This window comes from Calliphora vicina, chromosome 3 (assembly GCF_958450345.1).
Source record: "Calliphora vicina chromosome 3, idCalVici1.1, whole genome shotgun sequence".
In the NCBI taxonomy this organism is placed as follows: Eukaryota; Metazoa; Arthropoda; class Insecta; order Diptera; family Calliphoridae; genus Calliphora; species Calliphora vicina.
In genome coordinates, this window is record NC_088782.1 from 59,411,433 (window position 1) to 59,438,508 (window position 27,076).

Genomic DNA, 27,076 nt, shown 5'->3' on the forward strand with positions numbered 1-27,076 from the left:
CCGCCACCGGACTAGTCGTTCTGTCGAGAATATCGCTTCGGTGGCTGCGGATGTTTTGTTAGAACGAAGAAACATCAACAAAACGACGTGCCACGAAATTTAGTGAAAGACAAAGTACAAAACACTGCATCAGTTAATGCCTGCTGACCGTCAGTCGCCTGTAAATTACTGTAGAGCCGTCCACAATCTCAACAACGAAGTGGACGATTTTCAATCGAAAAGCACAAATGTGTATCAATTTCCAATTAACAGAAAAAATTCTAAAGGTCCAAAGAAAAATTTCAAACACTCAAAAAATGTTTTTTTATTTAGTAAAAAATTTATTCAAAAACAAAATTGGGTGATTAATTTTGCGCCACCTTGTGATACGGCTGTATATATTTGTGAATTCTCCAATTTACCATTTTCTGTCTAAAAATGCAATATTTTTTAAATATCGGAAACAATTTTACTCCAATTGTTCTAGAAAATATTGGAGAGACAATTTTCGATTGACGATTCAAGGTGAAAATGTGGTGGCATCATTTTAGAATTAGTTTTGAAATATTGTTCAACAATGAATAGAGTAACGCTCCATTTTTACTAATCCTAGACTGTCAGCTGTCAAACTTTACTGCACAAATTGTGGAAAATTTTAATTTTGGACACTTTATATGTGGAGGGCATTTCGGAATGAATTATGAAGCAAATTACCTAAGCACTTAATTGAGTATGTCATTGTGAATGATTCACAAAAATAACACATTACAACAATTTAAGTAATCACAATAAATTAACGTTACGATAAATATCTGTATTTATATTAAATCCTTCGCAATAAATAAATCAACCTTTTGCTAACAAATAAAACAGACCTTCTAAATCCTAACGTCTAGCTATATAAGTCATACATATGGAATTCTAAATGGTTCAGCTCCCAGGAGACAATTTTGTTAATTTATTTGTTTGAATTATTTAGCAAATATACAAATGTAAATATGTACAATATAATATAAATAATTTAATAGTTTATCTAACCTCTTATAAATTAATTTTTACAACTCTATGCTAATACATATGAATACTTATGGGTGCTTGGAGTGTCGTCTACTTGTAATCATATAAAACAAAATTAAATTATATTCCTTTTATTTATTATTAAGTAATTATTCAAATTAATTATGAAATGATAATAAATAGTAAATGAAAATTACTTTTGCTGTTATATTTTTTTCCCTACGTCTATTTATTTAATTTCTACTATCAAAACAAATGATAATAATTTACTGAGGTGGTTTGTTTGTTTGTTTATTATTTACTTTTTTTTTTGTTTTTATCACTATTGTTTTAGCTCTTTTTTTTATTATTTAATATGTAAATAATCGTAAATAAAATGCAATCAAACTAAATAGCAACAAAAATTATTTGAGGGTTTTTATTAATGATAAGAAACCAAATGAAATTGAAATTATAAAATGATGTACAAAAAAAATTTTGTGAAAACCACAGAACCAGCCAGTGATGTTAACCGTACGGTAATTACCGTATTGTACGGTAATTTAGTCCTTCGTACGGTAGGCAGGTAATTTCTACATTTGTACGGTAATTTTAAAAAGTTTAAATTTTTAAGAATTATATCGCAAAAGTTATATTTCCATAATGTGTCTACATATGATATACATACATACATATTTCTCATTAAAATAATAATACAATTTTGAGGATGATGATAACCAACTTGCGGTAGTCTTTCAAGTATGGATACAAATACAAAAAAATTAGTATTAAAAACTGATTGAAAACATTTTTTTGAATCAAATCAAATGCAATCATTAAAAACATTGACGAAATAAATACCCAATTGTTCGATACCAATATTTCTGTAATATTAAAATATCCTTTAGTTTTGCATTTCCCAGAAAATGTTCAAATGGATGAATTTAATGAAATTGATAAGGAATTTATGCTTATAAGGCAAATAAAAGATGTTGATAAAAAAGGCATTCTGCTGTTTTACAAACTTGGTCCTATATTCAAAACCCGCTATCTTTGATATTCACGAAAATTTCTTTTTGATGGTAAAATGTTCAGTAAAACAGCCCTCATCTATGATGTGAATTTCTTACAAGCATATTGTTTTTTGCTATTTTATTTGAATTTTTGTTATTTCTCTATGTTATACAATTAATTTTTTCCGAATGAAAAAGTCTCTATCTTTTCAAATAATTAATTTTCAAATATTTTTTGTGGAATAATTTCTTCTTGCAATTCATGTTCTTACTAATTTTTGAATGCTGAACATGAATTTTACATTTTTCAATCATTTAAAAAAATGAATTACCATGGAAATATTTTACCTTTTTGTTTTTGGAAAATATAATTTCCATGGCATAACAATTAATGGTTAAAGTTGGAGTTTGCTTAAAAAGTGTCTACTTTTAATGTGTCTTTTATCTTATGTTGTATTATTAGCCGTTATCTAAATAAATCACGTTAAAAACTGACAGATGGCATAAATGAAATTATCATTTTTGTACATACACATTGAATATTTTGAGAAGAAAATATAAATAATGCAAAATTTTAAAAACAAATTATATGTGAGATTCAGTAGTTGCTTTAAAATTGTAGCATACCGAATTTTAATAACTCAAGTAATACGCGAAAAAAACATTTTTTTGGCTTGCCTGAAAAGTTGTGTTTTTTTAAGATAGAGAGTTTTGAATATAGGCCCTCAAAATATTGAATTATAAAAATAAACCTGTTTCAATAAGAAAATATTATTATTTTTGTACAAAACTTTGCATACGGTAATTTTACTTAAAAAACGGTATTTTTTTTAGGACTGTACGGTAATCGAAATTTAAAAGTTAACATCACTGGAACCAGCGGCTAATTTAAAAGCTGCACAGTGGGGTTAGTACTTTTAAAAAAAATTTAAAATAAATATATAATTTTAAAACATCTGATGGCTACAGAAGATGCATCCTATAGAATATAGGTGGGCATGGTCACAAGTCCCCAAAGTGGGGCACATCCATTTAAAACAATCCAAATTTCAGTTTTTGACCCGACCTCACAGATTTCCAACCCATTTTTCTATAGAAAATGTCGTCTACACCACAATTATGTTCTATAGAAAAATATATCTCCAAGACACTTTTCAATAGAAAAATATGTCTCCAAGACCCTTTTCTACAGAAAAATATGTCTCCAAGACCCTTTTCTACAGAAAAATATGTCTCCAAGACCCTTTTCTACAGAAAAATATGTCTACAAGACAATTTTCTATAGAAAAATATGTCTCCAACACAATTTTCTATAGAAAAATATGTCTCCAACACAATTTTCTATAGAAAAATATGTCTCCAACACTATTTTCTATAGAAAAATATGTCTCCAACACTATTTTCTATAGAAAAATATGTCTCCAACACTATTTTCTATAGAAAAATATGTCTCCAACACTATTTTCTATAGAAAAATATGTCTCCAACACTATTTTCTATAGAAAAGTATGTCTCCAACACTATTTTCTATAGAAAAATATGTCTCCAACACTATTTTCTATAGAAAAACATGTCTCCAACACTATTTTCTATAGAAAAATATGTCTCCAACACTATTTTCTATAGAAAAATATGTCTCCAACACTATTTTCTATAGAAAAATATGTCTCCAACACTATTTTCTATAGAAAAATATGTCTCCAACACTATTTTCTATAGAAAAATATGTCGCCAACACTATTTTCTATAGAAAAATATGTCGCCAACACTATTTTCTATAGAAAAATATGTCGCCAACACTATTTTCTATAGAAAAATATGTCGCCAACACTATTTTCTATAGAAAAATATGTCGCCAACACTATTTTCTATAGAAAAATATGTCGCCAACACTATTTTCTATAGAAAAATATGTCTCCAACACTATTTTCTATAGAAAAATATGTCTCCAACACTATTTTCTATAGAAAAATATGTCTCCAACACTATTTTCTATAGAAAAATATGTCTCCAACACTATTTTCTATAGAAAAATATGTCTCCAACACTATTTTCTATAGAAAAATATGTCTCCAACACTATTTTCTATAGAAAAATATGTCTCCAACTCTATTTTCTATAGAAAAATATGTCTCCAACTCTATTTTCTATAGAAAAATATGTCTCCAACACTATTTTCTATAGAAAAATATGTCTCCAACACTATTTTCTATAGAAAAATATGTCTCCAATACTATTTTCTATAGAAAAATATGTCTCCAACACTATTTTCTATAGAAAAATATGTCTCCAACACTATTTTCTATAAAAAAAACATGTCTCCAAGACATTTTTCTAGAGAAAAATAATGCTCCAGACAATTTTCTATAAATATATGTCTCTAACACAATTTATTATAGAAAAGTATGTCTCCAACACAATTTTGTATAGGAAATTATACTATTTCTATAGAAAGTTTTGTCTTTAACACAATTTTCTATAAAAAATGTTGTCTACAACACATTATGTCTCCAAGAAAATTGTGTGTATAATAAAATAACGAGAGTTGGGTGTAGTAGACACAGACTAATTTAAACATTAAAGTATTTAGTAAATGATAAGATATTAAATATTATTAAATAATACATAGTCATAAATATGCATACAAATTTGATAAATTTGAATACAAATTTCAGGCATTTTCGCAAATAATCATCACACGAGTTGGCGCACAATTATGGGAAATACGAGTTAACCAAAAATTTCTATACAATAAAATAAATGGCAATAATTTTTACTTCCCCGATATTTGTTTCCCCAATTAAATTGGTTCTGTTTAAAATTCCCCTGGTGTTTTTTATGTTTGTTTAGATAGAAAAAAACTGCTGGCGTTTAAAAAAAAGTATAAAAACAAATACGATAAATTATTTTTTGTTTCTTGTTTTAATTTGTATTCAATTTATAGCCTCCCACTAAATACTTTTGTTTTATTTCGTTTTGCAGTGCGTATAAATTAGATCGATTGATTGTAATAAAAATTTGAACACGTATTTATTTTTTAATAAATAAAAAATCTATTTATTTGCATATTTAATGTTGATTTTGGGGCGTTTAAATGCAATTTTAATTGCTAGTTAAACAATGAAAAAAATCCAAAATGTTTTTACATTATAAATAGTTTTTTGAACCATGTGATGATAGACTTTTGTTTATTTACAATAAATTGGTTACAGTCATATATTTTTGTTGGGGATTTGTGGTAAATTATTACAAAATTGTTTAATGTTTTTTTTTTTTTTGTTTTCAATATTTAATATAAATAGTTGTGTGGTATGTAGACAGACACCTTTTAATCGACACGTAGACCACTTAGGGGGAATGCCGGTATTACATTTTTGGCTTCGAATATCAATAGAGGACTATTTCGAAAGAGCAAGAAAAAGCAATTTTTTTGGGAACAATTTTAGTAAAATTTATTTGGCGAACTCTTAGCTATATTATTGTCATATAAAGTTAAGCGGTATCACCAAGTCTGAATTAGTTGTTGGTCAAAAACGGATGACACCTTTTTTTGAAGGTCCACTGATTTTCAGAATCATGAGGGAATATTACGGTTTAATGTCTGGCCGTATATTCTGGACGTTTTCGGCCAATGCTCGCTTCAAACGAATCAGTTGAATTTGATACAGGTTCCCTGTGATGGTCTGGTCAGATTTCAGCAGCTCATAATAGATAGGACCATTTTGCTCCCAAAAAATACACCGATTTTGGCTTTGGTGTCGATTCGTCTGGTTGGCCGGGCTTCGCATACGCTTCCCATACGCTTCGATTCGGTTCAAAAATTATTTTCTTTTATAGCATTCAAACATCATTTCGTACATGCAAAATGGTCTTTCAAGGTCTCTCGGCTTCAATTCGTATGGTACCCAATTTCCCAGCTTTTGGAAGAATCCTGCCGCTAACAAACGTTTTGAAATTGCTGCTTGAGTAGCTCCCAAAATTCTAGCGAACATATTCTAACTAAAATTAAATACTACTAAATCATATCATACTATCTATATTTCATTGCCTAAAATAATCTTGGTACGAGTATCATAAAAATATTTAATTAAATGTTCATTAAGGAATTAACATATTCTTTAGAATTTGTTTAACCCAAAAAAACTAAATTATTTTTCCAGTGAAACACAATTTTCAAACACATAACGCCCACTCTTTAGACCATCATACTAAATTTGTGCTGTTCTTTTTTATTTGCTTCTACTGTTTGTCCATTTTTTCACATGATTACAAGTTCTGGGAAACATGCTACCACTAAGTCTACATACTTTATATTTTAATGGAAATTGAAGTGTTTCCTTATCCCTTTTTTGTTGTTTTGCATATTCGTACTTGTGATAATTAACATGAAATATTTATTAATTCTGTTATTGATAAAAAAATTTCGAAATGTTTGGCAAATATGGGTGAATGGGAGAGAGAAAAACCTTGGTCACACATTCACAGTGGTGAAGAATCAATAGATTTTTTGGAAATAAAAAATCAAGCAGAAAAGTTTAATGGAATTATTATATCCTCAATTACGAGTGGCAAGTTCCGTTTGTAATTTCTACAATATAAACTATTTATAAAGGGTATTTAGAGAAAATATCCGCAAACAAAGTGAATAAATAGCAGACAAAGATCTTTGCGGGAAAGTTGATAAAAAGACGTTTGTATGTTAGTGGAAATCAAAGCTGAGAAGGCCGCACATGTATTATGAACCATAGTCTTGTATCAATACATCAGATATACAATCAAGAATTTTGATATTGAAAAACAGCAAAATCGCTCCAAAAATTCCTGAGATGTGATAAAAAAAATCACGACTACCTCAATATAAATGATTTTAGTTATAATTTGCATATCAGCTGCTGTATAGACAATATTATAAACTAAAGCATACTTTTAGGCAGCTTAAAAAAAATTATTTCGATTTTTTTAAAGTTTTTTGGTATTTTGATCTTGAAGATGAAGTTTTTTGATTTTATATGTTCACAATTTTTGTTCTCTATGATAAGGGCTAGAACTTTGCCTCAGAGAGTAAATCAAAATTCCGAACTGTTTGCAAGATATGAGCCTGAGAAAATGATCACTTTTTTGCAAAAAATTACACCGAGGCCCCAAATCTTTTATTTTATCACGTACTGGTGTCCATATATGGTTATATTTCCATGACTTTAAAAACTACACACCGTGTTATTTTAAAAATGCTTTATTTATGCCCAAAACTTTTTGTTTACACCCCACTGTTCTTTAACGAACGATGTTAAATTCTAATTGTAATATTAAGTATTCATTTATCTTTAAATTTTTGCGAAAAACAAACACTGTATGGTAATTATTACGAAAACATACAGAATTACAATGTACTGACAGCTGAGAACATTTTTACTTCAAGCTAATTTGTGGGCGGCAACTAAATGATGTCACTCCTACGTCACACTACAACCTCATATACAAAAATCAACCCAAATAAATTCAAATGAGCCTCTAATAAGTATTAAACAAAGTACAAAACAAAATGATAATTATAAGAGAAAGTAAAGGCAATTAATGTGATGAAATGATATTGATTCCGAATTGACAATGTTGGGCATCAACAACTACTATTACCAACCATAATTGTAATTTAACGCAATATATATGAAAGACGGAAGGGGAAAATAACATTCAACTTGAAATTGATAAATGTTTATAAACATGACAGTTATTAGTGATAAATGTTAAAGTACCCAATCCCTTCCACATTTTACTATATTTACCATGAAATGGGTGATAGTGCTGGTGTCACTCGATAGTGTGGTATTTTAGGAATACTTACCATCAATACTATTGACATTTCACACATAAATAGTAGTTGTATTTGCCAAAAGTTTGTACAAGTTAATAAGGCATGATGATGTTGTCTATTACTTGTTGGTCATAAATGATTGATGACCAATTGGTGGACGGACAGTTAAAAAAATAATAAAAATAGACAGACCTGGATGACTCAAATATTTAATCAGCAGTTCAGTTAAAGGATATTGGGGAAAGGAGAAAATTAAATAGCTCAACAAAATGAAAAAATAGAAAATACATCAATTTATTTATTACAGCACAATGGGACTGAAGACTTAATAAAACTATACAGATACGATACAGGGAGCAAATGCAAATGGGAGATACCTAAAAAGATATATGGGCAATTCCACGAGAATCGCTACCACGACTGAAAAAAACAAAAATCCTTGAAAGATGATTTGAATAGAAGAAAATAATAAAATGTTACTATGTTAACATTTTTTTATTTATTTATTTATTTATTTATTTATTTATTTATTTATTTATTTATTTATTTATTTATTTATTTATTTATTTATTTATTTATTTATTTATTTATTTATTTACACAGCTACAGTAAATATACATCAGCTGGGAAAATTGATATACATAGTACAATACTAACAATAATAATAATAATTTTAATAAATATAATGAGACTTATACTAATTGATATTAATAATGATAAGAATAATAATAATAATAATAATAACATTAGTTACTAACATAGAATAATTGAAAATTTAAATCGTTGATTAAAGAGTAATAATATAACGACATAAAATAGATATACATACATATATAAAAATAAAATAATAAGGAAAGATGTAAGTATAAAAATACATATAAATTAGAAGAATTTATAGTATAGAGGATTAAAATAATAAAAATAAAAGTATAGAAGATTAAAATAATAATAATATAGAAGATTAAAATAATAAAAATAAAAAAATAATAAAAATTAAACTAAGAAAACAGCAAAATAATCATAAATTAAAAATTAGGTATCAGCAGGAATACAGGAACTAATTGACCGCAAAACGATCATAAATTAATAATTTGGTATCAGCAGGAATACAGGAACTAATTGACATAAATTAACAAATAGGGTTTTTATGGGATTAACTGGACCGACAGGAAACAGGTGATTGATAACATATGACATTAGCAGGAACGTAGTAATTATGGAAAAGTGTGGCATCACAAGAAAACAGGAACAAAATAAATACAAAAATGGATTTCAGTTGTTAATAATGGACATCGACAGGAGCACAGGAACTTGTGGAATAAATTTGTTATTAATGGATATCAACGGTAACACAGGACCAAGGTCATCGGCAGGAACACAGGAATTTATGGAATACATTTGTAACTAATGAACATCGACAGGAACACAGGATTCAAGGTCATCGGCAGGAACACAGGAAATTATGGGATGTAGTAATTCATGAATAATAAATGACATCAGAGTAGTCAATAATGGAATTCGGCAGGAACACAGTAGTTAAAATTGATAATAGCAGGAATACAGGGTAAAACAGTAGAAAGTTGGCAACCCTCATAATTCGCGAAGCAAAATTTGTTTAATTTTATAAATAGGATCGGATAGTAAAAAATGTTTATAATGATCATTAAATTGTGAACATAGACAATACAAAGGATTAAATTCTTCATAGTTATAACGGCAGAAATTTAATTTTATGGGAACATAATTTCTTGTAAAACGATTCGGAACATTAAAATTAATATCACGGAGTAAATTCATAGAGTCTATATCACCATTAATTAATTTAAACATAAAAGAAACTCCTAAAACTAGTCGTCTCTTTTGAAGAGTAGGGAGATTAATTAGTTGCAAGCGATGTTCATATGGTGGTAATGATTCAGTAGCACTCCAACCTAATCCACGAAGAGCAAATAAAAGAAATTGCCTTTGAACGGATTCTATTCTATCAATATAACAACCATAATTTGGTGACCATACAACAGATGCATATTCTAGAACTGGTCTAACCAGGCAAGTGAACAAATTTCTGGTTACATAAGGATCATTAAATTCCCTAGACCATCTTTTAATAAACCCTAAAAGCGATTTAGCTTTGTTAACACAAGAAGACACTTGTAGATTAAAGTTCAATTTTCGATCAAGTATGACACCCAGATCATTAAATGAGGAGACATTTTCCAACTGATGTGAACCTATGAAATAATTACAGCTAATATATGTTGTTCTATAGAAAGAAAGTTTTTTACACTTCTTCAAATTGAGAGACATATTATTAGCATAACACCAACGAGAAAGTAAAACAATATCATCTTGTAATAAACCACAATCCTCTATTTTATTTAAAGACAAAAACAATTTCACATCATCAGCGTACATCAATATTTTCGAATTTTTTATAACAGAGGAAAGATCATTCAGATATAATACAAAGAGAATAGGACCTAAATGACTACCTTGAGGGACACCTGATGTGACAGAAATATCCTTTGATTTAAAATTTTTAAATAATACTTGCTGCGTACGATTTTTTAAGTATGAAGAAATCCAACTAAGAAGTCGAGGAGGAAAGCCTATTGTATCCAATTTAAACAACAAAAGGTCATGATCAACAGTGTCAAAAGCTTTACTGAAGTCAGTATAAATGACATCAGTCTGGTATCCACATGAAAAAGCATGAAAAATAAGATTGGTTAATTCAAGTAAGTTCGTCGAGGTAGATCTTCCTTTGAAAAAACCATGTTGAAAAGGGGAAATAATATTTCCTAACATATGAACTAATCTATCAGTTACAATTTTCTCGAATAATTTCGGAATCGCACACAATTTAGCAATCCCTCTATAGTTTTCGATACAACGACGATTTCCGTTTTTAAATAGAGGAATAATAAAACTCTGCTTCCAACAGGAAGGAAAGAGACCACAAGACAAAGATTCATTGAAAATTTTTGTGAGTGGAGCATAGAGTTCTTCAGCACACATCCTTAGAACGGACGAGGGTACTCCATCTGGGCCAGGCGAACTAGATGATTTTAAATTCCTTAATCCATTAAGCACCTCATTTTCTGTAATATGAAAATCACAAACGACATTGTAAGTCTCTAAAATGTAAGGATAATCATAAGAAAAGGTATTAGTAGTATAAATCCCCTTAAAAAAGTCAGCAAATAAATTTGAAATTCCAGGTCCATCCATCAATTCAACATCATTGAATCTCATAGATGTTGGAAACCCACTTATTCTACGTTTAGAATTCACAAAACTATAAAAACTCTTAGGATCAACTTTAATTCTATCCATCGTTTGGTGCAAATAATTGGAGTAACATTTATTATTCAAAGTATTAAACTTAGACCTTGCAACGGAGTATTTAATATAATTAACCGCTGACCGATTTTCAATATATTTTCTAAACAACTTACTTTTCAAATTCTTAGCTCTTCTGAGCTCCTTAGTAAACCAAACAGGACCACTATTAACATTTACTATATTAGTAAATGGCACGGCGATATCAAAACCCTTGAAAAGAACAGAGTAAAAAGAAGTAATATCAAGATTCAAATCGTTAGTGTATTGCCAAGACGTGACGCTAAGAAAATTCCTTAGTAAATATTCATTCGTCCTACCAAAGTTGAAACATTTTTCGCTGTTAATAATTGAGGAAGAGTCACAAAAATAATGTGAAAAATCTAGACAAATTAGAAGTGTAGGATGGTAAATATCCTCAGGACATACAAATGGCAATGATCTCGACAATGATATGTTTGGAGAATTAACAAAGACGAGGTCTAAAAATCTACCACTTGAATTAGGAATATTATTATACTGAATTAGGCAAAGTTCAAACAACGTATTAAAAAATTCATCAACGAAACTGGCGGAAGATAAAGGCATCAATCGCCCGATGTCCGGGCAAGAAATCCAGGATACCCTAGGCAAATTGAAGTCACCAAGGACAATCAATGAATCCTTAGCAGATAGTTTAGATGCTATGACACCAATCAACTCGGAGTGTTGTAAATAAACATCAGGGGGGGAGTTAGGCGGAATATACGAACATGTAATAAATATACAGGTATTCATAAAAGATAATCGAACACATAAGAATTCAACATTGATCTGATATGAAAATTCAAAACACTCAGATGCAATAGAACTATGAACAGCAATTAAAACACCTCCACCTTTTTTCTTATATCCATCAATATCAGCATACCTGTCATTCCTATAAACCTGATAATTTCCACAAAAAATCTCACTATCGTCAACCCCATGATTTAACCAAGTTTCACAAAAAGCAACAACATTATAATCGCAACCTACGCTCTTACCGTAAACATCACTCAATTTGGTATTCAATCCCCTAACGTTTTGGTATAAAATCGATAAAGAATCATTTTCAACAGTTAGTTTTTTGATAAGGTAGCCACTCTATTAGTTCTCGGTCTATCTCTATGAATAAATTCCCTAACTAGGGCACCATCAGGCCAGATAGATTTGTCAACTAATATGTCAAATAACTTTATGGGAGCTATAATCTTAAAAGATGATATATCCCTAGGCTGAGAAAATTTAAATTTCTGAACAATAAAATCCGAATCATTAAAACCTTTACTATGATTTTTAATAAATTTAACTAAAGCCTCGACGGTAGTATCAGGAGCAAATCTTGATAAAAAGACTGTCTTACGCGGTGGTACAACGATTAAATCGCAATTGGAATCTGTCATAACGGATGTGTCTTCAACAATTTGACCTATACCAGGATCAGAAGAACTCATTGGAGTAATGGGTGATATCTTTGGTGTTGTGATTTCATCTCCTACTCCAGTAATAGAAATGGATGGAATATCTTCAGGTTCAACAGTTGGTCCAACCCTAATGGACTCGACAGAAACCGGAGTCACCGGGGAACGGTATATTTCTACATTCAACCTCGATGAAGTTTTCTTCCTTTTTGGGGAAACTCCCGCTAATTGCGAAAGATCGAAGTTAGTAAAAAGGTCTTCAACTTTTTTAAGTTTATCATTTAGTATGGAAAAGTCCCTAATGATGTCAGAAAATCCTGCCTTAGCATCGCTAAAAAGTTTATGGAAATTGACATCAAACGTTCTACATTTACTGCAGGACCACCTGAGTCCATTCGACCTATCAATGATCCTATCGTAATCCCTTCCTTTAAATCCGGCACACTGGAAATGGACAAGTGTATCACACATCCAGCATACTAAAAGGCGGTCCTCATTGCGAACTTTGCAATTTTCAAATGAACAGGACATTTCTCACAGTGTAATAATAAGACGACAAACAGAAAAATTAAATAAAAGCCCTAAGGTATGCTATTAAATTCAGTAGTTGAAAAAAATAAATCAAAAGGTATCAGCGATACGGTAGAATTGAATAATCAAAACAAACAAGCAAAAAGCTTCAAAAAAGCAAAAGCAAAACACAATTATAATTGGGCACAATATATCAAAATAATAACACAAATGAAATGTGAAAAGAGAATAAAACAATTTTATGTATAAAATAATTAAATTTAAGAAGTCGTAAGAGAACAAGCAAAAAATTGTAATTTACACTTGAGGGTTGCCACAGTCAAAAATAATAGTTTAAGGGCCATTATTACAACTTGTCGTTATAGTTAAAGTTACCTTTAAGGGTACCTTTTTCTATTGCTTAAAGTTACCTTTAACTATAACGGCAAGTTGTAATAATGGCCCTAAACTGATTATATTTAATTTTTTTTAATGTTTTCGGTATGTTTTAGGCGAAAACTAGGTTCCCAATTAGCTTGTAGTATGAAATGAATTTGACTCTGATTGTTTTTTTGCTATTGTCAAATTGTTTATTAAAACCGAATGTATATTTTCTATTCACTTTTTTTAGTTTTTGTATACATATATTTACAGAATATATATTGTTTTATTATAAGAGAAAAATCTATCACGTACGGTATGTCACGTATGATATTAAATTTTATTTATTATAAAATCATCCAAAGATAGTTTTTATTTAAATATAACGGATTGTAAAGGAAAAATATTTCGTTTAGTGTAAGAAATTAAAAGAAAACATAACGCCTCTCACGATTCGAATATTTTCGCATATTTCTACATGTACCTCAAAATGAGTTCCGTTTTATGTCACGTACGATATACCCTTATTTCGCTTAATATTTTGGACAACAATATTTCGAAAGAACTTTTTATTATTTTAAAATATAGTACCCTCTGAATGGAACATAAAGACCAAATTATTTTTCAGATACTCTTATTTTTGCAAAATCTATTCCACTCTATAGGCAAAAAATGTTACGTACGATGATATTGGCTGCATTGCACTGTGGTTACAAATTCAAATCTAGCTGGACAAAATTATAAAAACTCGAGTCTTCAGAATAAACCGAAATATATATTTTATAATACGTTAGCAGTCTTAATTCAAATTAACTTGTAAATTATCCCCATCCTAATGTGCAATAGCTTTGACGTAAATACACAAAATCAAACTGAATTTATACTGAATTTAACTATTTCAATATGGCAATAATATTTACTATTTTAAAAGAAAACGTAACACAGTAGAATAGAAAAAATGAGGGAAATAAAGCTGTAACTTCTAAACGGTTAACCCGGTTTGTATGAAATATCGCATTCGCAAAGATGAAGTGTTGTAGAGTTTAAGTGTTGAACTTGGACCACCTGGATTTTTCGCTGTGTTTTTTACGTGGGAATTAAAAATTTGTTCAACTTTAAACAGTTTACAAACAAACAATTGCTTACTAAATGCAAAAACTGTCGAGTGTCGGGATTAAATTTTTATTCACATTAGTGTGCTGTTAATACAAATTAACTCTATCGTCTGTCTACGGTATTAGTACGCAAACGTGCCAAGTCTCATTTTTTGAATTTTATAGGAGAGACAAAAAACGTTCTTTCATCTTTTTTTGGTTTTCAATATTCTTTAGATCTGTAAACGCAGTTCTCTTTTATGATCTGTTGGCTTTAAGTATCAGTTGAAAAAATAAAATAATTGAAATGACTTTAGAAACTGAAGCCATTTTTAGGGACTTAGCTCTTTTGATTTTTATGATTTTGTGTTTTTTGGCTGGACTTAGCACATTTTCTTATAATAAATTTTAATTTCTCGTTTTATTACTTTACAAATTGGTTTTATTATTTTATATTATTTAAATACATAACAAACAACAGTCTTATTTCATTGCTGTAAAGGAAAATAACTCAAAATCTTAAATAAATTTGTTTTTTATTAGTATTTCTTCAAAATTTATTTATTTTTTTATTTTACAGTGACTTGAGTATTGAAAAAGTATATTTAAATAACATATTCAATGTTTTTTGCTGGACTTAGCATGTTTTCTTCTTCTTATTTTTTTTTTGTGGAGTTAGCACTTTTGCGTATCACTGAAAAATCATTAGTTAGAAACAAAATAACGAAATTTGTTATTGCAAAATATGTATCTTATGTTTTACTATCTTTCTGCATCAAAATCTTAATTTCAATCAAAAGTGGACTTGTTACGTTTGCGTACTAAGCTAACGATATACTGAGAACTTTGGGACGCCTAACACGGTTAGTTCAACATTATTAAAGTAAACTTAAAAAAAATTTGAATTTACGTAACCTTTATTCCCTTTATATATTGCGTTTCAATTGATTCAGTAGTTTCGGAGTTATAACAACAAATTGAAGTAAAGAATATTTATTACATGAAAATATCAAATTTTTTTGTTTTAAAAAATCATAAAATATCGAAAATGGCAGTAATTGTTTAGATTTATTACTTTATCGCAAAGCCACATGTAATATGAACAAAATGAGATATTTATCATAAAAATCGATTGATTCTTTTCGAATTTATTCACAATTAAATGAATTCGCTCATTTTCACAAAATTTTACTTTTTTGTTTGATACACATAAAATTGGGAAGTTAATGTTCTTCTTTCGATTGATTGAATTTTGAAAACAGTTTCCCCTTGATATTTACAAATCTTCACATATATATTGCGTTTCAATCGGCTCAGTAGTTTCGGAGTTATAATAATAAATTGATCGCAAGATCGTTATTATGATTATTATCTAGATAAGTTGTTGATCGTATTGATGTTTAAAATGTCTATCCTATCAACTTTTGATAGAAGTATTTCGAAATGCAACGGGGACTCAGTTCAATTCACGAGCACAAATGTTTGCTGCTACCGAAACAATGTTTAGAATACTGATAATCGGTCCGTTGCTCATACAAATCAAGTAATATGTTCTAAGCAACCAATTTAGATTAAGAAATATTGATCAGACAAATTGTAAAAGATCTTTTATGCATCTTAGAGAAAATAAAAACCATTGGAAAAAGGAAATTATCACAACCATTTCACTGTAATATAACTGGGAGCGGGTTAATCATAATACCAATGATATTTTGGTATAAAGGAATGATTCAAAGAAGAATAATGGCACAGAAAGCATTTTATTTGACACAGCTCTATTTAGACTGAGAAAATCATGACGAAATACTCATAGAATTTGAAACAGATAGGCTGTTATCTATGATGATGAGACAACTACATGATATCAAATAGATAGTCAGGTCATGTATTTAAATACATAACAAAAAACAGTCTTATTTCATTGCTGTAAAGGAAAATAACTCAAAATCTTAAATAAATTTGTTTTTTATTATTATTTCTTCAAAATTTATTTTTTTGTTGTTTTACAGTGAATTGTGTAACCATACTATAGTGATTACATCGAAAAATGTTAATCTTCATAGTATTATAGCAAATAGTATTGAAAAAGTAGATTTAAATAGCATATTCAATGTTTTTTGTTGGACTTAGCATGTTTTCTTATTATGTTTTTTTTTGTGGAGTTAGCACTTTTGCGTATCACTGAAAAATCATCAGTTAGAAACAAAATAACGAAATTTTTTATTGCAAACTATGTATCTTATTTTAGCTTTTATTTTGAAACATTTTTTCAATATAAATATATTCAAAGTCTTTATGGCATCATATGGATTCCGAGCTCAAAGAACTGCTCATCTTTTGAGGTGAAGAACGAATCAATCCAATTTCGGATACTATGTTCCAAAGTGAAGCGTATCCCAGATAGAGCATTCTGCATTGATCGAAACAAATAATAGTCGGACAGGGCAAGATCTGGACTATAAGGCGGATGAGGCAAAACTTCCCAGCCACTGCATTCTTAATAGTTTTTAACAGGTATTACATAATGTGACCAAGTGTTGTCATGATGGAATATTACGGTTTCATGTCTTTTTCGGCAAATGCTCGCTTCAAACGATTCAGTTGCGTTTGCTACAGGTACCTTGTGATGGTCTGGCCAAATTTCAACAGCTCATAATAGATAGGACCCTTTGGGTCCCACCAAATACATGGATATTTGGTTTTGGTGATTCAGCTGGTTGGCCGGGCTTCACATACGATCTCTTAAGCTTCAGGTTATCATAATGGATCCATTTTTCATCGCAAGCATGAAGCATTTATAGCGTTCAAGAATCATTTCGTCATTCAACGTCTCTCAGCTTCAATTCGTATGGTACTCAATTCCCATGCTTCAATTTTCATGTAGCAAACGTTATGAAATTGTTGAATTGAATTTCCAAGATCTTATTTAGTTTGACAACAATCTTCATGGAGTAATGTCTCCAATTCTTGGTCTTCAAACTTTTTTCGCATGTATGGGCGATCTTCCTTCTCAAAATAACCCCTTCTGGACACAACAAACCATCTCTCGCACAATCAAACCAAAGGAACACATTCAGCATAAGCTTTGGTGAGCAATCGGTGTAATTCAGGCAAGTTGAAGAACTAAAGCAAAACTTCCCCCATATGACTTTTTGACAAATGAAAATTTTCCAAAACAAGTATTTCGAGACACATAACGGTTGGGTGAATTTAGAATTGGATCCTTTTAAAAAAGGACATTATTAGCAAAACAGGAACATATTGGGGACTGTGTTGAGTAGTTGGTTTAATTTTCATCAAACCAACGAAATTTAAGTCTCTAATTATTTGATGTATTTCATTCTTGCTGTTATGTTAATGGCAGCCAACGTTGATAAGTATAAACTCGTACAAATATATTTAAGAAACAATTTAGTTCAAGGTTAAAACGTGTGTTTATAACTCCCGTTGATTATAAAGAACAACAATATAACAAAAAACACACCGAGGGATTGCCCAGTGGCAATAAAAAATTAGATAAACAAACTTAATTAAATTATAACAATAAATTTATGAAGAAGGATTTAACAGAAGAAAAAAATAAAAAAAAACTAATAACTCATTTTTACACTATTTTCTTTGCAGATAGTTAAACTTTCGCCCGCACAGACATGCCTCATTTACCGGTAAATCGTCTACACATCATTATACTCATTTATATATTCATATTTGTGCCGGAAATATGGTCAAAATCTTCGGCTCTGGAAAAACACTATATACGTGGCGGTTTACATGCTCCATGTTTTTTCTTTCAAACCGTCAATGTCACCGATGATCAGAGATTTGACAATGGTTCTTATTTACACGAGGGCGTTCTCATTCCCCATCAATATATTGCTGTTTACAATTACATCTACACCGATCCGGTTACGGCTGTCAAAGTTACACCTCATTTACGCGGCTGTATTTGTAAGGTGAAGTCGTGCATTAATTTCTGTTGTCCCTTTGGCAAGCTGTACAGTGCAAATGAGTCGTCGTGTGTTGATGCTCATAATGATTTTGAATGGCCGACAACGTTGAATATGACATTGTCAGATGGTTCGCTGAAGACGGTGAATATATTTCAACAATATGCCATAGTGCACTTTAGACCGTGTAATCCCATGTATGCATTGGAGCCTCAGAGAGAACCCGAAGATGCTTGGAATATATTTGCGGTGAGTATAGACATTTTTGGCAGATATTTTGGAATTCATAGAGAAGTTCTAGAGATTTTTGAAATTGGAAAAAAAAATTATATCTTTGGACCCAAATTTTTTAGAATATTTCATGGACTACATAATTTAGATTAATTTAAATGTTAGCTTTCCAATTTTCACAGCTCACTTGGGTCCATTTGGTTGGTCCCATTGTGTTACTTAAATAATGCACGCTGTAAAGAGAAAGAGGAAGTAGAGTAAATTGATATACTATTAGAAGTAGTATTTGAAAAACATAGAAGATAATATTTAGCAATAACATTCATTCGACAGATTCAGGGCCACCAAATGGCGCGATTTACATGTTCATTAAGCATCTGCTCCTCCTAATTCAGGCATCCATATCTGATAGGTCGGAAAGACCGTCAAAGGTGGGTTGTCTTAAAAGTACATAAATTCCCCAGTGCCTAATAGTGATAGAGAAAGTTAAACCTAGCCTAATTCTCTTCTTCATTTTGAAATCTCCTGCAGAAGTCATTATGAGGCAGCCCAAGTTTTCCAGCATGGTTGGCTAATGAGCAATGTTTGGTAATCATCGCCACCAGAGTTGAGTCAAAGAATGTATGTTGTGCCCTTTCGGTTCATATTATTTTTGCGATCTCACAAGTAGGCTACTCCTCCACTATATTTGTACATGTGAGCAACGGAATGCCATATATTAAGTCGGTTTCAGCTTCGGACATCACAAAGTGTATCTCGGGAACTATTGGAGATATTGTCACTTCTCAATGACTACTTATATTTTAAATTTCAGTTCATTCGGATCATAAAAGAAATTTTGGCGATTTTTTAAAAAAAAATTGAGACCCGAGGTGACCACAATTGAGGGGCCACGCACTGGCCGCGATTAGCATTAGGAAGCTTAACAAATGTTAATCAACTCAAAAATACCTCAGCTCCAACCATGTTAAATTTCGTAACAATATCTCCAATGGTTTTCGAGATACCGAATTATTTAAAAAAAAAAGTTTCTAAATCACTGTGCATCATGGCGCCTCTTTTCGCAAAGCCATCTGTCTAATACCTCGGCATCAAGTTCAAAGATCCCCGGAATTCCTGGACCCGACTCAGTGTTGTGTATACAACTGTAAGGGATTTTATCGCAGCTGGTTTTCAATATATATACGAATATCCCTACCAGATATCCTGTTATATCTAATCCAGTTATCTAAAGACATTATAATCCTATTATTCTAAAAGACATTATAATCCCATCTTCGTCTACTTTTCTGAACCGTCCATGTAAATGTAGAGACCCATCTTGTTAGGGTAGATACCCTCCTCTAATGCCGTATTGAACGGAATTGAAAAACCGATGTTTTGCGAGAAGAAGGGTCTAGGAGTGCAATAATCAATATGATAGGGAATTTTCTGTATACTTTAAATAATGGTAACTTTACGTTAAGTTAGCTTTCTGACCATTCGATCAACCGGAATCCAGTTCAATAGCGTCCAACACGTTGAAGTCGTAAGAAGGACTCCTGATATCAGGATTGCTATTCTTCTTAACACCCTCTCAAAGAGTATCGGAATAGTGATCGCATTACATCTAGTGCCTACAGTCTTTTTATATACATAAATAGCTTTCATAGCATTTGATGTTCCTGTCAGAGTGTTGAGTTTCCAAGAAAATTTATTGTCTACAATTATACCAAAACATTTTGCGCTATCCTAAGTTTCAGTTAGATGCCGTTCAATCGGGGTAGCGAGAAAAAAACAATATTGTATACTTGCTTGGATTCATGCACTCTACTGTGAATGCTGCATTGACTTTGTATTTCGAGTGCCGTCTCTATTCGTTGCTATATCTTCCGCATACCTTATCTTCTTTTCTGAGCCGTCCATGTAATTGTAGAGTCCCTTCATGTTAGTGTAGATACCTTCCTCAAATCCCGTATGGGCCAGAATTAAAAAACCGAATATTCTTCAGAAGAAGGCTCTAGGATATCTACATGTGAATATCGGTATCCAGTTCAATAGCGATATCAGGATTCTTCTTCTTAACACCCTCTCAAAGAGTATGAAGTTTGCCCCCATCAGACTGTGGACCCATAGAATTATATCGATATATAGTGTTCTTGTAGACTTACATAGCTGTAGTAGTCTTTGATGTTCTTGCCAGTTTCCAAAGCAATTCCTTGTCTAGAATTATATCCAAATATTCTGCGCTATCCTTCCTTGTCTAGAATTATATCCAAATATTCTGCGCTATCCTAAGTTTCAGTTAGATGCCGTTCAATCGGTGTAGCGAGAAGAAAAGAATCTTGTATTTCGATGAAAATAATACAAGCTCAGTCATGCTCGGATTCACACTCACTCCACTGTCAATACTCCATTGACTTAGCTTCTTAAGCAGACAGAAAATGGTAGGATGCCCCCTTGAAGCGTGCCCATTTTGACAAGTCTTGAGATCGTAGCCGTTCCAATTTCAGATTGGTTGATCCTACAGTTGAGAAGGACGATTGCTGAGGAAGTATGTAGCGGGATATAAATACTACATTCTCACCTCCTAGGTTTTTGACAACTGAGTTAGGTCTTTTACAGGAGAGTTTCTGATCTATGTGTATTTATCTATGGTTACATTTGCTCCTGAATAATAAATGTATAATATTTATAAAAATGTATTCTTATATTCCAGAATGGCACAATTTTCCGCCACTACGATGAATCGTATTTAAGCAAACTAGAGTATTGTATGGTGCCAACCATGGGCAACGATACGAATGCAACATTCTATTTAAATCCGGCCAATTGTGATTTGAGTCCGGGTTATGGCACAATGAAAATAATAAATGCCTACGCCATGTTGTTCTCCATACCCTTTATGATGCTGACCATTTTGGTGTATTTGGCCATACCGGAGCTGCGTAATCAGCATGGCAAATCGTTGGTGTGCTATTTATTTGGCTTAATTGTGGGCTATTCAATGTTGTGTGTGAATGCTTTGTCGGCCAACATAGATGTTATGGGTTTGCCTTGCAAAGTTATAGGTAAGTAATAAACAATTGGAATGGTAAAGAAAAAGTGGAATTTATAAAATATTTTCTTAAAATTTTATAGGCTATACAGCATATTACTTCTTTATGTCGGCTTTCTTTTGGCTGAGTGTTATCAGTTTTGATTTGTGGCATAATTTTCGGGGCACTCGAGGCATTAATCGTTTTCAGGAAAAGAAACGTTTTGCCATGTATTCGGTGTATTCTTGGGGTATTCCAATAATATTTCTAATTGGCACCTGGTTTATACAAGAACGAGTTGATATACCTTACGACTGGAAGCCTGGTATTGGTGGGGGTGAATATTGCTGGATCAATAGTAAGTAGAAACTGAACTGAACTTCCAAACAAATTTGTTCGACTCACTTTTCTTTCAATATAGGAAGAAATATTTGTAAATGTATTGTATTTTAAATTTCTAAATATTGTTTGTTTCCAGTGTTAACCTGGTCGGGTTTGGTGTACTTTTTCGCCCCCATTATTGGCATAATTGTGGCCAATATCATTATGTTTGTCATGACGGCCATGAAGATTCATAAAGTTCAGCGTGAAATGGCTAGGATCATGGCCCGAGAGGACAGTACGCGCAATTTGAGAAATGAAAAAGACAGGTATATGTCTATTTCATTTAAATCTCTTCAATTGTTTATAAATTTAATTTATTTTTTCTCATTTAAAGATTTGGTTTATTTTTACGCTTATTTTTGGTCATGGGCGTGACTTGGTCCTTGGAAATTGTTTCGTATTTCGTGGGCGCCGACAAGCCCTGGTCGAAAATCTTTTATGTGGCTGATATTTGTAATGCCATACAAGGTTTCTTGATTTTCATGTTGTTTGTCATGAAGAAGAAGGTCAAACAGTTGATTACAAATAGGTGAGTCTTTCAATAATCTAATCTATTGTGCCGTCCCATTTTTTTCCATTTTCAAAAAGAAAAGTAAAAGAAATTTTGTTTGGGATTCTGAAGAAATTAACGAAATTACTTTTACTTTACATAAATACATTTATTTTTATCATTTCTATTATGATATTTTATTTTTATTTCTTTAATTATAATTTTATATTGAAAACTTTTATAGAACTTGTAGCTCTCGTAGTTATCGCAATACAAATAGCACCACACTCGGCAATTCGGCCGTACGTCGTCGTTTTCTCGATGTCTCTTTGCAAATTAGACAAATGATCGTTATACGTTCGGCATTTTCGAATAATCAAAATGCTCATACGCACGAGGTGTAAAAGAGAAAATTTCATTTTCTTGAACTTCGAAATGTAAGAAGTCGGGGATTTTAAATGTTGTAATAAACCATGATGTTGTTGAAAGTGTTGTTATAATATAAAACTGATAACAGGAATAGCAAACTAATCCATAACAATTTATTAAGAACCTTAGAAAATGCCAATATTTTTTTTATTGAAAAAAGGTGTTGGATTTTAGGTTTCCTAAATATATTAGATTCGCAATTTTAAATAAATCACGAGTATAATTTTTCGAATTGTCCCATTTTCGGAGTTTTAAAATAATTGAACAAAGTTTTTAAATTCCAAAGTATTGCAGAACCTTGAAGATTTTGGGATTTCTAAATAAAATGGATCCTCCGTTTGTAATTTAAATCCATGGGAGGCAATTAGCTTTGATACCCAAATAAGCTTTAAACAAGCCAATCAAGTGTTCTAAATTCAATGAAGTTTAAAACACTAACTTACAGCAAAGTTAGAATCTTGTTGATAGATCCTAACGCCTGAAAGCCTCATCAATATTTCAATATTCTTCTTAATGTAAAATGTCATAAGATTCATGAACATTATGACAATTTCAATAGACAACTTAACATTCCACAATGTCAAAACATTCCACAATGCGAATCAATGCGAACAGTTTCGTTTGGAAAATCAATCAATCAATTTTTTTGGCAATCGAATGATTGTGTCTTCTTGATCTAATTCTCCAGTTTTAGGATGTGATGACAAATATTTGGTTGTTTTAATCGTAATTTATCTTTAAGAACTGACCGTAGTTACATAATCATACGATTGGCCACAAGTACGGTTGCCCAAACGAATCAGTTTTCTCTGTGTAGTTACTATTGAAACGTTGAGATACTGGGCATCTTCGGGTTATTTAACAAATTCATTAAATCTATATCCTTCCCTTTATGACTTTTCCTCAGCAAGCATAAAGGGTAGCATCTCCTCATAGTCATATAATCTTCAGTATGTCCAATTCCAGGTTCCACTATCCACATTTTTAACCATTGCACGATGGGGCCAATGACCAGTTTTTGAGGCAATAAATCACAGGAAACAGCTAGACCTTTCAAATTCCGTACAGATGATAATAATGAGCTTTTAAGTCTTCAGTAAAAAAATCAAGTCAATCGGGCAGTGCCACGCTCATTTCCAGTAGGTGGATTAAAGTACTTCTGCGGTTGATGATCACCGGGAAATAATAAGTTTCTGAGTTTCAAATAGGTCACATAAATGCTCACCTAAGACTTTAGTAATCATTTCAAGTCAATCCGCCTACTGCCATACCCACCTCTAGTGACAGGAAATATATGCATGGCTATAGGCGGATCTTGAAATTAAACGATTTATACATTTATACATACATTTATTTAGAAACTTACTTTAAATAAACAAAATAATTCATATTAATACATTTAAGAAAATTACTTATTTTATTATTTTTTCTTAAATGGTTGACTTTAAAAAAGTAATTTTTGCCTCAAAAACCTGTAATTGACCCCATCGTGGATCGTTATAAAAGTGACTTTCGGAAGTGGGCTTTATATGGGAGCTATGTCTAATTAAAGACCGATCGACACAAAATTTGGTGGTGCGATTTCGGCTTATATAAAACTTATTTGTGCTGAATTTGGTTTGGATATCTATATAAATAAGATTTTTATGAGAGCTTAACTATTTTCAGATAGGGCAATCGTATGGGGGCTAGGAGAAATAATGGACCGATTCTAACAAAATTCAACAGGCTTGTACCAAATTGTGTAGAATTTTCTTTAAAATTGGAACCTGTAGTTTGATTAAAAGGTTTACATTGACAGAATGACAGACGGACGGACGGACATCGGTTAATCGACTCAGAAAGTGATCCTGAGCAGATTGGTACACCATAAGGTGGGTGTTGGAACAATATTTTTGCTCGTTATAAACATCAGCACTAACCCAATATACCCTCCCCACTATGGAGGTTTAGGGTATAAATATCCAAATTTTTAAGTTATACGCTATCTGGAAATAAATTTTATAAAAATTATAAACAGCGGCAAATGGCGGCAGATGATTTTTCCAAGAAATTATAGTACACATTATTACCTTTCCCCACACATATACTTTTTCACGGATACGCTCGGATAAACAAAGTTCTATTCCAAAGAATATATGGACGACAGCAAAAACTTCACAAAAAAGACAACACAAGTTGACACAAAAAATTATTTACTACATCTAACTTTTTTTTAAATTTTTAATGACATTTTAATTTACACACCTTTACAAGTGTTTTCCATTTTACAAAATTTTTATAATCTTAAAAGTTTTTGTTTGACGACTAAAATTTCTTTGTTGTTTCATTATGATTGAATGTCGAAAAATGTAGCAAAGCAAAACTTGGCAACTTTGGCAGCTCGGCATGACGCCATGAGTTGCCACCTAACTTTAATTTTTTAATATTTGAGTATTTCAAAGTGTTAAATATAAAATACCGTTATTATTTTTTTTAAATGGTTGACTTGAAAAATGGACTTTTTGCCTCAAAACCTGTCATTGGCCCCATCGTGCATTGAGTAGATCTCAATTGAATCCTTTATTTAAAAAACCAATCAAACAACCAATCAATGAAAACACAAAATTTATATTTTTTCCTATGAAAATCATTAATTTGTGTAACTGTTTGATAAACATACAACTTCTTTTATCTATATTAACATACATATATTTAAAAAATAATATAAAGTTTTGACTTGACTGGTTTCTGAAACAAACAATCATTACTAGTGTAAATTTCATACGAAATATTCAAATTTTGTTAGGAACTTGAAAAACGAAATGGCATATGAACTTTTTAAAGAGTTTAACATTAGATTCGTATATACATATTTCTTCTGAAATAACTATTCGTCATCATACACTCGTTCTACAGTGCATTCTGCTTCCATTCTAGGTCATTGAAAAATATTCCCATAAAACTCTTCATATCCAACCAAGTAGGCTTTTAGAACGTGTTAATATTTTATTTTGTTCACATTTATTAAGACCTACAACATTTATGAAAACAAAAATGGATTATGGCCCAGTATTACATAGTCAGAAACCAATCCAGCGCTGTCACTTGACTTCTTTCTTTAATAAACACGGTTTTCTTGGCTTTGCTTCAGCATAATAGGGACATTATTTATTCGTTTATTGCATTAAACGATACATTTACATTGACAAACCAGTAATCGCCCTATAACTCCATTTTGGATTTTTTGTTGCTTGACTGGTTTTTGAAATAAACGTTTCAATTGTTAAAAATTTCAAGAGATGGCAAGATTTGTGAATCTCCTAAAGGGTAGATATAAGTATTATGTGCATGAATTTGGTATTTTTGAAAACCTTAGGACTAGAGGATCAATATTTTGAAAGAAAAAAAATTTATTCTATTAATTTTCTGAATAATATTAACCATAAAAACCTAAAATATCATGATTTAGCGATTTTTTGTGAAAATAATTTCAAATTCGAATTAGTGTATAATTCGAACGGAGTAAGATATCGCCATAAAATTTGTATGTTATATAGTTGAAAAGGTATTTTAATCATTGGAATGATAACATTCGCCATTGTCTTCACTTAAATGCCAAAATTTCTAAAGGGAAAAATATGTTGGAAAAGTTAGATTTTTCATTTGTTATTTACAGACAGATTCTTATAAAGCTTTGAAACAGAAAATCGAATACACTTATTTGAAATTTCATGTCAATTTAATCAACCAGTTAGAAATGGCAGATTTATTTCCAAAATATTTTTATTCCTGCCCACTTTGTATTGTAGATTATTTACAAACCACTTCTTTATGTTCTGGGGTGTTCTTGGGTATAGTGGCCAGCAGTACGTTCAGGAATAGAGTGACTTGGCTGACAACGCATAGTGGGGGAACTAAAAAATATGGAAATAAATGTGTAACTTCTAAACGGTTGGTACGATTTTAATATAATTTATCATCGCCATAGAGGAGTTGAGTCTAAATTTTGAAATTCGACTTGGGTATA

The 27,076-nt window shown here is 31.0% G+C and overlaps 1 protein-coding gene across 5 annotated transcripts in view; it reads left to right on the forward strand.

The window, feature by feature from the left end:
- LOC135954654 (G-protein coupled receptor Mth2-like) overlaps positions 1 to 27,076 on the forward strand; it is a 74,902-nt gene that overhangs the window by 45,360 nt on the left and 2,466 nt on the right. For 4 of the 5 annotated variants that reach the window (XM_065504863.1, XM_065504864.1, XM_065504867.1 and 1 more), the window contains 5 exons: positions 18,194 to 18,765; positions 21,446 to 21,797; positions 21,868 to 22,122; positions 22,243 to 22,414; positions 22,483 to 22,677. In XM_065504863.1, coding sequence (XP_065360935.1) covers positions 18,220 to 18,765; positions 21,446 to 21,797; positions 21,868 to 22,122; positions 22,243 to 22,414; positions 22,483 to 22,677 — 1,520 coding nt within the window. In that variant the 5' untranslated portion in view covers positions 18,194 to 18,219. Of the gene's footprint in view, positions 1 to 18,193; positions 18,766 to 21,445; positions 21,798 to 21,867; positions 22,123 to 22,242; positions 22,415 to 22,482; positions 22,678 to 22,882; positions 23,076 to 27,076 lie in introns of all 5 variants that reach the window. The other variant, XM_065504866.1, reaches the window with a different exon arrangement.